General features: G+C 44.7%; 1 protein-coding gene across 1 annotated transcript in view; it reads right to left on the bottom strand.

Moving 5' to 3' along the window:
- The window catches only part of MTPAP (mitochondrial poly(A) polymerase), a 31,641-nt gene that overhangs the window by 16,493 nt on the left and 2,302 nt on the right, over positions 1-12,846 (bottom strand). Inside the window, exons 3-4 of the mRNA XM_025204425.1 lie at positions 7,097-7,321; positions 1,966-2,177 (exon numbers count right to left, since the gene is read on the bottom strand). Coding sequence (XP_025060210.1) covers positions 1,966-2,177; positions 7,097-7,321 — 437 coding nt within the window. The remainder of the gene's footprint in view (positions 1-1,965; positions 2,178-7,096; positions 7,322-12,846) is intronic.

Raw genomic sequence — 12,846 nt, 5'->3', positions numbered from 1 at the left:
AGGCCGCAATCCACTGGCTGGGGAATTGGCTCCGTGGTCGAACCCAGAGGGTGGTGGTTGACAGAAGTCAATCGTCATGGTGCCCTGTGACCAGTGGTGTCCTCCAGGGCTCTGTCCTTGGACCCATATTGTTCAACATGTTCATTAATGACATGGACACTGGAGTCGGAAGTGGACTGGCCAAGTTCGCTGATGATACCAAATTCTGGGGAAAAGCATCCACACCTGAGGACAGGAGGGTGATCCAGGCTGACCTTGACAGGCTCAATAAATGGGCAGACGAGAACCCAATGGTGACCCCTCTTAGGGGTGGTCTTTTGTAGTTCCTATTGGGGGAAGAAAAAAAAAAAAAATCACATAAACCTATGAAAAATCTGGGTTTGACATGCTTAGAAACTTGTTAAAACAGCTAAAAATTCTCCAAAGATTCCAACTTCCCTGGGCATGTTCCAAGTTCTCCTTTTATGTTCTGCATAAATTCTTAAGTGTTATACCTGAGAGCTTAGGAAAATACCCTAACATAAAAAACTGATAGCACAGATATTCTAAAGAAGTAGGTTTAGTTTGAGGTTTCAATAAGGTTATTATCTAGAGAAATACAAATGAACATAAATAACTGAAACCAAATTATCAGTAAGAGTTAAGGAAACTGATTTAATCCTGCATCAACCAAGAGAACTAAAGAAGACAACACTTCATTCAGCTGTACTGCAACTGAATTGAACATTAATTCCCTATCTTTCTTCTTGGCCATGTCTCTTTTATGAAGACTTTTAGGCCAATTACAAGATATCACAAATATTAAACGCTAAAAAGATAATGCAGCATTCTCAGGGAGAATAAAAAAGGAAAACTATTCATACTTTGGAAGACACTGGAGCCAAATTCTGTAGTAAAGCCCAATTTATGACAAATGCTGAATTCTGTAGACAAATTCCTGCAGCAGTGTGGCTGCAAATACAATTTTAAAAATAGCAAAAAACTAAGAAAAATCCTGCCCAGAAAAGGATAGTTCCATAACCAAATTACACTAGTCTCAGCTGTTGCTCCTCCTGCATGCATGACTCTGTTCAGAAGCAATGGAGCAATTAATTTTGAAGGATCTGATGATTTTTTTTTTCAGTTGTGATGCCTTTATATTCTGAACAAGGTCATTCAAAATTATTCTGGGTAATCCTGATACTTTGGCATAGGGTTTGACTTCAAGATCAAAACTACAATAAAGTCATATAAAACAGAAATATCTCTCTGAAGCCGGTTTATGAAAATTTACCACTCTAGCACAAACAAAAAGGTTTAGACAACTAACTTAGATAACATATTTAGAGACAAGCATACTGAGCACTATGCAAAACTAATAGCAAGTTTTTTTCCCAGCACATAAGTAAAAATAAAATAATCATGCACTTCATGGTAGTTACGTGGGTAAGTGATTCCATGTAATTAGAAAAGAAAATAAGTCTAGGAAAATGGCAGGCAGCAGGCAAAAAGGGGCACTTTAAGAAACCTGCCCCCCACCCAACAGACATTTCTATGAAAGACGCATTCAAATGACTGGATGCCTGAATACTAAATGGGAACTGAAGCAACACAAAGCACCAGGATTAAACAACTGCCTGACAGCAGTGGAGCACTCGGGGGGGGGGGGGGGGGGGGAGAAAAACCTGATAACCACAAAAAACAAACAAACCGTTCTTTTGATTTTATAAGTGACTATCATTGCACAAAGAAGGTTTCATGTCTCAAGCAGATATTTTCTACTAAGTTAAAGAATATGGAACTTCAAAAATAGTTTTAAAATATATTTAAGAAAAATGTTAGGAATATGCTCCTTTTATGCTTGCTTGATAATGAAACAGTAACATATAGAAGCCTACATAAACAGATTTAATTACAGCTTTCCGAACTACAAGTAAACTATTATTTGATTTACAAGTTTATAAAAGGTTATTACCAGTTTATTACCGATTGTTAGCTGTCAGATCACACTGGAAGCCTGTTGGCTGATGGAAAAATCTCATCAATGGACAGCGAGCGTCGAGTATCTTTTGCACGTGTGTACAACCAGGACTAAAGTTAGCAATACAGTCACCAATCACGGAAAGAATTCTCTGTGTTGCTGTTCTTAGAGAAGGCATTCTTTTGATGTGATATTCCACCTGAAAGGGACCTGTCTTCTAACACACACACACACAATACAAAAAGAAAAAAAAATAGTTCAGGAAAGGATGAGAGATTTCAGGACCCTTCTGAAAAGGACTGGGAATCATCTGCTAAGAAATGTTTGTGATTAAGACACATAAACATCTCTTGAAAGTACCTCATATGATTCAAAGAAAAGTTTAAAGCCATAACTTCATACCTGTTTTTTATGTTCTTTTCAGATAAAGAACAATTGGAAAAAAATCATAAGTACAGAAAGTGATAGATATTACAATGAGGTACTGCAAGTATTATAGGAGTTTCCAAGATATTTTTCAGAAATAGCAAGTATGCTGAAAGGTCAAGAAACACATAATTGTATTAAATTAAAAGACACGCAGCAAGAAACGCAACCAAACCACAAAACAGGTTATTTCCTGTTTGTTTCACCAGGGTATTTCTTAACTTTATATCATACCAACCATTATTAATAAAGTTCTTTGTTAAAAAAAGCATTTCCTTTTCATTTTTGGAACATCTAAAGATTTCAAAACACTGAATAATTATTACTTCAAAATAAAAATCTGTTTCTCTAAGAATTTAAGTTAGTTTCCTTTTTTTTTTTAATTCTGAACAATTCTCAAAGTCAACATTATAACAAGTTACAGATGTACCTTCTCCTACCATATGTCATTATAATTGTGATTAAATTCATGCTTAATACTGGATGCAAAAATGAAAATGTGTTCTATACCTACAAAATACCTTCACTATCCATTAGGAACCTTTGTACATTCCTACGTCTTTTCTTCACTGTATGCTAGTTTCATGCTCAACCTAAATTTCCCCCCTTCCCCCAGGGTGTGTTGAACATAAAATGACCACATAATGGGTTAGACCACAGGTCCACCTAGACCCACATCCTGTCATTTCATGTGGAGGCAGAACATGGATAATGAGGAGGGTGTGTAAGTCCAGAATTCCTGTTCCTTTCCTACTACAGCTTCCAGAGGTTTAAGGACTTCTGATTCAGTGCCTACATCCCTATCAGCCACGATCGCTGCCATGGAATATTACCATCTTTACACGAATACAAGACAAGGTTTTTTGCCCCCAAAAGGCACAGAGAAAGAAGCTCCTCAACTTATATTTGCAGTAAGTGCTCATTAGTGAAAACCAACCATGTAGCTGATTAAATGCAGCCAATGCTGAACATAACTATAACATATGACCCATATTAGGCAAACATCCTTTTAATTTTTTTCTTTTGCATGTGGCCCTTAAAAAAATGGGGAGGGAATGTGCACCAAGCTTGGAGATACTGCAATACCAGCCCATCAGTTGGAGAGACTGAAGCAAGATCCAACACACTTCTCCTGGTGCCAAAAATGCCGATTTTTTAAAACTTAGTGTTCCAGGTCAAATTAGTCAAAATCTATTAATTGACCAGAACTCAATCATTCTAATCCATGTGGCACTACCATTGGCAAGTATCCTCTTCAGATACTGTACTTCCAAAGCCACGGCAGGAATCCTGTGTGCAGGTTCAAGCCCTAAGGTCTTGGACTTCGGATGCCCCCATATGTTACTTGCCCTTAACCAACAGATCAAAGGAGCAAGCTAGAGTGATGGGATTTTTTTTTTTTAATTTTATTTTTTGGAAAACTTTTCATGTTCCAGGTCAAATTAGCCAGATCAGTTCCGAATCCTTTTGACTAAGCAGAGCCCAATTGTTCAAACACCATATGTGGCGCTGCAACATGCAAGTATCCTCCACCCCAGACTGTTCAGCCTGGGGCTTCAGATACTTCCATATCCATCAGCAGGCATCCTACATGCAGACCAAAGCCCAAAGGCTTGAGGTTCAGATACCCTTGAGTCTCACCCTCATCCAACAGCCGCAGAGGCAAGCTATGGAGGAGTCCCCCAGCAGGCGCCAGCACTCCTTCCAGCTGCACAGCATGAAGGGGCCTGCCAGCACGAAGGCGAGCAGGCAAGATGGTTGCTTCCCTTACTGATGATTGGCTGAGAGGGCTGTCTGTTGTGCAGCCCTGCCCTCCCCACCAATCTGTGGCAAGGGGCAGGGCCCATATAATGGACAGCCCTCTCCATAAATCAGTGGTGAGGGGGTGCAGGGGAGAACTGGGGCCCTACTACAGTAAGCCCTTGAAAATGGTGTGTGGCCTGCAAAATCAGCCAGCTGCCTCCTGGAGTTGGGCAGACCCCTAACTACGTGGTAAATCATGAGCCTTTGGACTAATATCATGCAGTCTGTACCTACTCATGTACAGAATAAAGTCCTACTTTATGGAGTACCTATGCCAAAATCCATAAACTAGCGTCAAAAGGCATAAACTGCATCCATTCTGGATGAACTAAGTCTGCAGGGACCTATAATAATTTCCCTATTTACAAGTTACTACAGTCTTTTTATCTCAAGGTCAGTGCGTTTAGATTTGCCCCTCACTTCCATGTTCATACAGAGAGCAGAGTCTGACTGTATGGAGGGGGGAAGAAGTTAGGGCAGAGGGCAAAGTCACTGTAGCAGTGGGAAAGGGGACAGATTGAAGGCAAAATTCTAATAAGTAGATTCTATACCTGGAAAATTTTAACAAACATATATACATTTTCCAAATGTAGCATTTAATTATTGGGGAGTCACCTTATATCCAGAGTTGTCTTCTATTTGGGTAAATACAGTATGTCCCATTCCAATTTCACAATCCAAGACAATTGTTGAAAATTTAGAAAGGGTCTAGAACAATTACAAGATTAAAAAACAGGCCTCACAATGAGTGACTAGGAGCTTAGTCTGCTTTGTTTAACCAAGGCAAGGCCAAGGGGTGACTTGATGCCTACGTCAGGAACATAAATCTGGTATTAGCAGGCTCTTCAATGCAACAAACTATAACAGGATCCAGTGGCTACAGGTTAATGCTGAACAACAAGGTAGAAACTGGGTGCAATATTTTTAAATGACAAGGATAAATAGTTGTTAAAACAACAGACCAAGGTATGGCAGATTCTTCATCACTGAAAAGTTAAGTTTGAGATGGGATTTTTTTTCCCCTTAAGGATGCTTTGGTTAAAAAATAAATCAATGCAGGGAAGTCCTATAACAGGGGTAGGCAACCCCCAGCATGGGTGCCAGAGCATGGCATATGAAGGCATTTTCTTTGGCACGTGAACCTTGGGGCAGACAGTGGGGAAGGGGCTGAGGCTGCACTGGCACAAGAATTGGACCCCTTGCAGCTCCCTTGCTGTCCATTCCTGGCACGCCAACACCTTATAAGTTGAACTTGTAGGTGTTTTTGGGACTCAGCCCAAAAACATTGCCAACCCATCCTATAATTTGTACTATACAGGAGATCGAGCTGGAAGACCACAACGGTTCCTTCTCGGCATCCAGCGTAGAAAATGCTGGAACATCACCAGCCTCGCAGGGAGGGAACCATCTATCCCTGGGAAAATCCTAGAAAAAATGATCAAGGAGCACATCTGTGGGAACCTGCTGGCTAATGTGATGCGGAGGGGTAACCAACATGGGTTTTTAGCAGGCAGGTCCTGCCTGACTAATCTAGTTTCCTTTTACGACAAGGCCACCAATTGTTTAGATGCAGGAGTCGAGGTGGACATTATCTATCTGGACTTCAAGAAGGCCTTTGACAAGGTATCCCATACCATCCTTATAAATAAACTGAGGGGATTTGCCTTGGATGATTACACGGTAGACTGGGCAGCAAATTTGCTCAAGGGTTGCACTCAGATGGTAGTAGTGGATGGGATGGTGTCAACCTGGAAAGATGTGGGCAGTGGAGCCCTCAGGGCTCAGTTCTGGGGCTGGTGCTGTTCAACATCTTCATCAGCGATCTAGATGAGGGGGTGGGAGGCACCCTCCCCAAATTCACGGACAACACAAAATTATGGGATGCAGCTAACACCCTGGAAAGGAGGAACCAGATCCAGACTGACCTAGACAAGTTGGGGAAGTGGGCAGAGAGCAACAGGATGTTACTCAATAAGGACAAGTGCAAGGTGCTGCATCTAGGAAGGAAGAACTGCCATCATACCTACAGGCTGGGGGGCGACCTTCTCAGCTCCACTGAGGCAGAAAAAGATCTTGGAGTCACTGTTGACTCCAGGATGAACATGAGTCGCCAATGTGATGAAGCAGTTGGTAGAGCCAATCACACCTTGTCATGCAGCCATAGGTGCTTCACAAACAAGTCCAGGGAAGTGATTCTCCCCCTCTATGCAGCACTGGTCAGACCGCAGCTGGAGTACTGTGTCCAGTTCTGGATGCCACAGTTCAAGTGGGATGCGGACAACCTGGAGAGGGTCCAAAGAAGAGCCACTCCCCTGATTAGAGGCCTGCAGGGAAGGCCCTATAAGCTAACCTCTTCAGTCTCTCCAAGAGAAGGCTGAGAGGGGACCTTGTGGCAGCGTAGAAATTCATAAAGGGAGAACAACACGAAGTAGGCGACGATCTGTTCACCAGGACACCCCCTGGGAGAACAAGGAACAATGGCCATAAGCTACTAGAGAGAAGGTTTAGGTTGGGCATTAGAAAATGTTCTTCGGTCAGGGTTGTCAGAATCTGGAATAGACTCCCAAGGGAGGTGGTGCTCACCACACCCTTGGGGGTCTTCAAGAAGAGACTGCACAGGCACCTAGCAGGAATCATATGACCCCAGGGTTGGTGACTCTTTTCTTGCCTGCTAGGGGCAAGGCATCGGACTAGATGGCCCACTGAGGTCCCTTCCGACTCTATGAATGTATGAAAGATCTCCAGTTCTAAGGTCCCAAAATATATTTTCTTAGTAGTCTACTAAGAGTTTCTACCTGAAATCTTTTATGGTGTAAACAAATTATATCCACTATTGCAGTCATACAAGCTATGCTGCTACCTGCATCAAAGCATTCCAATAGATTAGAAAACACAGTTTGTCTTTACCTTTGGTGTAGAGCTTTTTCCAATCTCATCCAAGTCCAAAAACATGTCTAGATCGCATCCTAATTTGCCAAAGGAATTCACTGAAGAGCCAAATGGCTTTACCACACATTCTGGGAAATATGCACGTGCAATATCCTGAATTAGAGAGCAGGCTAGAAACCGGAGCTTAATGTTCTCCTCTGTTAGCTGATATTCATTCAGTAAGCTGTACAGCTGATTGCTTATCTGAGAGAGAGAAAGAATGAAAAAAGTCAAAATCTACATTAGTTTCATGAGGAAGAAAACCTAATAAATCACACTGTAGTTGCATAATGTCTACCCTTTGATCTGCTTCCAAGCCTCACAGGCTTCCTCAGCTCCTGAAAATTATCAATAGAATGTCACTTAGCGTTCCTAGACAAGTAAAGAAAAAATGAAGTTGCATTGCCTAAAACTTTACCATCTTCTTCAATTCAGAAGTTACTATCAGTGCACACAGAAATATTATAGAGAAAAATATCCCTCTTCCTGGGATTTCGAGCATATATTAAAAACCTTTACAGAAGCAGGATGTTAACCACACTGTCTGTCTGCTTTACCTATGGCAGGCTAGGGTGTCATGTCTTGTGGCTGTGTTAACAAAACTACAGTCAACCCTAAGAAATTAGACAACAGATTTGTATAGGATGGTTTGAATAGGGATGATCCTGCCTCAGGCACAGGCTTACACTAGATCAGCAGTTCCTAAACTCCAATAAATTGCGTACCACCAATTTAAAATGCAACAATCTTAAGTACCACCTGAACTTAAGGTGGGTGGGTGTGTGTGCACGCGTGCATGTGCATGGTGGGGTGTAGGGGCATGTGTGTATGTACATATGTGTACTTGGGGTGGGATGTGGGTATATGGTAGTGTCTAGGGGAGGGGTTTGTGAGAGGGTGTGGGAGAGAGCACAGGGTATGTTGGGGGGTTGTGTATATGTGGGAGGTTGGGGGCAGGTGTGGGAGTGTAGGGTTTGTGGGAGGGTGTGGGGGTATGGGAACCCCCTACAATCCCCCCATGATGTAGCAGCAGGTGGGGGCGCTCAGGGTGCAGGTGCTTGGCAGGGCGTGGCTCTGGTAGCTCTGGCACAGTGAGGGGTGCGTCCTCTGCTGGGCAGCCTGTATCACCGACACTCCCTGCACTTGCTGGGCATGGGAGGGAAGCCCTGCATGCTGGAGCTGGCTGCCTTCCCCCCCCCCCAGGAGAAGGCACCTGGGGCTTCCCTCCCATGCTGCGCAGCCCCGGTGGGAAGGCAGTTGGCTCCAGCAAGTGGAGCTTCCATCCCATGCCCAAGTGCAAGAACCATACGTTTATGCAGGGAGAGCAGACAATACAGACAACGTGCAGTGCTGCCAGAGCTGTGCACCACCGGATGCTTGCACCAGGCATGAGTGCCCTGAGCACCCCCACCTGCTGCTGCTGCCACCAACTGCTGGGGCTGCGTGCCATGTGGGCAGTGTGGTGGGGTCCCCACACCCCCAACCCTCCCTCACACCCACACACTGCCCAGCTGAGCTACCTGCTGCTGCTGTCCCCCTGGGTGCAGGCTCTGCGCTACCACCAGCCGCAGCCCCACACTCCATGCTGCTCAGCTGCAGCCCTGTCCCCATCCCTGCTGCTTCCCTACCTGTTACCCAAAGCCAGCAGGAAATGGAGGAAGCCGAGCAGGTCCCTGGGGGCTGCAGCAGTGTTAGCAGCAGCCCCACCCGGAAGTTGTGTGCTGGTGGGGTTGGACCCTTCCACCCACAAAGGTGGGAGCAAGGTGCAATAGGGTATATTTGGGGTGTGTATACACGTGGGCATGCATACCACTAAGAGGTTGTCCGCATAGCAGATTGGGAACCGCTGGACTAGATGACCTACAGAGGTCCGTTCCAGCCCCATTTCTCTGTGATTCTATTACTAAGGAGCCTTTAAATGAACAGTGAAGTGTGAAAGAACAGCAGACAGTTAACTCAAAAAAAAAAAAAAAAAGAAAAATTCAGTCTGTGTCACAATAACCTAGATCATCTCCAAGAGCACCCATCAAGCACCAAGAAGCTGCAGTTATACCTCTGGATCCCCAGTTTGCACACTATTCAAATTCCCTTAGGCAATGATCTCTCAAAGCCCAGACTAATTTTTTTGTATGGCTGCAAAAAAGTTTGGTGACGCTTATTTAAATAAAACTTTGCATTTATGAATAACAGGAATTAAAAAATGGAAACTGCCTCCAAGGATCTCCTCAACTTCTGATTACTAACATGATGCCCTTTTCCAGGAAATGATCTCTTCCTGCAATGGGTACTGTAAACTCTGGGTATAGTACTAAGCATCTTTGCACTGACAGCAGGGATGCATCAAAAGAGTTGCAATTAAGGCCCATGCAGAATTCTGCAATGCTTATAAGACTGAAAGTTTCCATCCAGGAAGAGCACACACCAACTGCTGAAACTTCCTTAGCCTGACGAAGGGTTTTTGAACTCGAAAGCTTGCTTAATAACTATTCTCCAACTATTTGGGTTGGTCTAATAAAAGATATCAAATTCTCCCAAGCAACCTTGTCTGCCTATGTCCTTAGACCAACATGGCTACAACCTACACCCCTGAAAGTTTGTGTGCACTTAAATGAGTCTGTCAGTTCAGTTATACCAACAAACTCCCTCCTGGAAATGCAGTTTTATCCAGCAAATGTTCATTTGCCAACACAGATTAAGCCAAATCCCTGAAGATAAGCCATACCAGCAAAAGGACATTTTTGCTGGAAGCTCTGCTAGCAATAATAGCTGTATCTCAGTAGGGGGGTGACTTTTTTCTCTGCACTCCTCTCAAACTCCCAACACATTTAAGCAAAGCCTGACAGCTGAAGGAAAAAAAGAAAAAAAAGAGGGAGAAACTCTGTAGCTAGAGAAAAGCACCATACTAGTTAGAATGCCATTACTCCTTCAGCTATTAATGCAGCAAGCAGCCACCTACTTAGTTGACGGCTGAGACCATCCTTTCTGAGCATATTTATGCAGAATCCTATCAACACAAAATGGAGTCACCTGTGCAAATACAAAGTCACTCAGCAAAGTTGCTCACTATTATAGAAGCGTAAACCCTGAGTAACTTCACTGATTTGCTTGCGTTCCCGAGATGAAATGCTTGAGCTGAAACTCTGCTGCTGTCAGAAAAGAAAAAATCCTCCCATCAACAACTGCCTCCATTTAGTCTTAGACCTTGATCAGTTCATAAAGTCATTAAGGGAAAAAAAGAGTCTGATTTAAAAGGCATGTTTTACTTACAGTGTAGAACCATAATCCCAAACCTACAGTGTTTCCTCTGTCCACTTCCCACATGAACTTCAACAGGAGTGCAGGAAACTCAGCTTTTTGCAAGATAAGGTCCCATTAAAGTGCAATAAAAATTAAATACAGTTGCAGGTAAATGACAGAAATGGCAGTTACCAATACAAGACTTCTGAAAACAAAGTTCTCCTTGCAAAAAATTGTAATGAAAAATATCCCTGGCTGCCTTTCCTATCCTGACCAGACCAAATAAGTCACACTGCTCAAGTATTAGACTTCAAATGCATGTATGTGCTTTACTATCCCCTCTCTACCCTGCAGCCCTTGCAAAAAAAATATTTTTTTTTACTTTAATATCAGAAATGCCAAGACTGCTTTCGCTTGTTTTCATTAAAGGATTCAAACAGAATCATGGTCACTGAGGTTGATAAGGCTGCTAATACAGTGCTGTTCCCCTAAACTTGTCAGATGCTTAAGAATTTTGTGGAGTTGGATGACCTGATTTCCTTTACTGCAGTGATGCTACTGTGTATGTGCATGAGATTTCTCTACTCATAATAGGTGGTGTGGCAGTAGCAGAAAGGATCAATTTGTTAAAAGAGTCAGTCAGCTGTTTACATTCTTGAATTACATATGGGTTTGAACATACTGAACAAAGACTGAACTAGGTATAGGTATTTCCTTCCTATAAAGTAATGAACTTAGTAATTAAATTATTTAGTATATGGTTGTCCAAATGGCAGCCTGCAATCTGCATGCTGTCCACGAGGGATTCATTTGTGGCCCCCCTAGACTCCCACCCAGCCACTGCTCCCAGACTGGTCTGGGTCCAGGTTTCCCCTCCTCCTGCTTCCTGGACCCTCCCTCCACTGAGGCGTATGGCACTAGAGTCCACAGCTTGGAGAGTGGAGGAGAGGCCAGGGGCCTGTACATTAGGGCTGTACAAAGCTTCAGTAGCCAATCTGATTCGGAGGAGAGTCAGCCCAATTTGGGGATCAAATCTCCAAATCAGAATCAAATTGGGAGACCAATTAAAAGCTTTGAATAGATTTGAAGCATCAGAATTGATTTGGAAAAGATCCAGCCACTTCAAAGATTCTGCCATAAACTAAACAGGCAGCTGAGATAGCTGCCTCCAGCTGGTAAGTCTGTTGGGGTTAGGAGAGGGAGGGATAGGGATTTGGGGCTGGGATAAACTGTCCAGCCAGGGCGGGGAGGTGCATTACTCAGGGAGGGGAGTGAGGGGGCGCAGGATGTGGGATGGCAGCGCTGGAAGTGGGGGCTCTGCCCTGCTGCCGCTTGCCCAGCTAGGGCTGGGGGGGCGGGATGAGGACACAGCTCGCTCCAGGCGGAAGGGGGCAAGCGGCAGCAGGGCAGAGTCCCCATGGCTCCCCCTGCCAGGGCAGAGGCAGGCACAGCCGGAGGAGCCACGGGAGAAGCCCCCATGGCTGCCCTGCCCCAGCTTTCTGGCCCTTAAAAAAAAAAAAAAAAAGCCCTGCATTCACCACCTCTTGCAGTGGCGACTGGGGCCCCCGAGGGCTCGTGGCAGAGCCCCCCATGCAACGTGGGGCACTGGGAGGCAGCAAGGATCATCTCCCACCAGCTTCACACCCACATGGCAGCTGCCCCATGGCACGGGTGCAGTGTGGCTCAGCAGGGTGCCACACGCTGTCTGAGAGCTGAGGCAGCTCCAGCAGTCAGCTGGAACTAGGCTGGGGCCAGGCAGGGGATGGGGCCAGACAGGGGAGCCACAGGGGCTTCTCCTGTGGCTCCCCCTGTCTGGGGAGAGGCAGGCACAGCCAGAGGAGCTGCAGGAGAACTTGTAGCCGCCTCGCTATGCCTGCCTCTCCCCAGCCGAACTGCATCACTGAATCTCTCTGAATCAGCGTCAAATCTTCCAAAGTCAATTTGGCCAAATCGATTTGGGACAGTTATCTGAATATCCGAATCAACCAAATCCGAATCGAATACTTCCCTATTCACACAGGCCTACTGTACATGTAGAGCACTTTGGAGGGGGAGTATTTGCATATAAGGGCAGGGGAGGGAGTAGACTGCACATGTATAACATGGTGCAGCAGTTTGAAGGGGAGAGAAGAGCAGTCCAGTCTAGTGCAGCATAGTGTGGGGGAGAATCCATGTGCAGCACAGTGCAAGAGGGGGAGCTGGGGACACCTGGTCCATGCTGCTGTGACGTGGCTTACAGCCTCCAGCCACTTACAAATTGAACAGCTCTAATTTGATATATTTATTTCAATGCATGAAATGCATTAATCCAAAGCTAACCTAATACTGTCATGACCCAAAGGCATGATTTTGTGTGTGCTTCGGCACCAGAATTATCCCCGCCAAGTTGCAGCTTCATTGCACGGGAGAGTTTCCTGTAGCAGAGGAAAACCCCGGTGCAGGGACGAGTTTCCCGCCTTTTCTGCAGCTTCTTTTGCAGAGTGCATTGCTCA

This window comes from Alligator sinensis, unplaced genomic scaffold, assembly GCF_000455745.1.
Source record: "Alligator sinensis unplaced genomic scaffold, ASM45574v1 scaffold309_1, whole genome shotgun sequence".
NCBI lineage: Eukaryota > Metazoa > Chordata > Crocodylia > Alligatoridae > Alligator > Alligator sinensis.
This window is presented reverse-complemented; position numbering and strand designations above follow the sequence as displayed.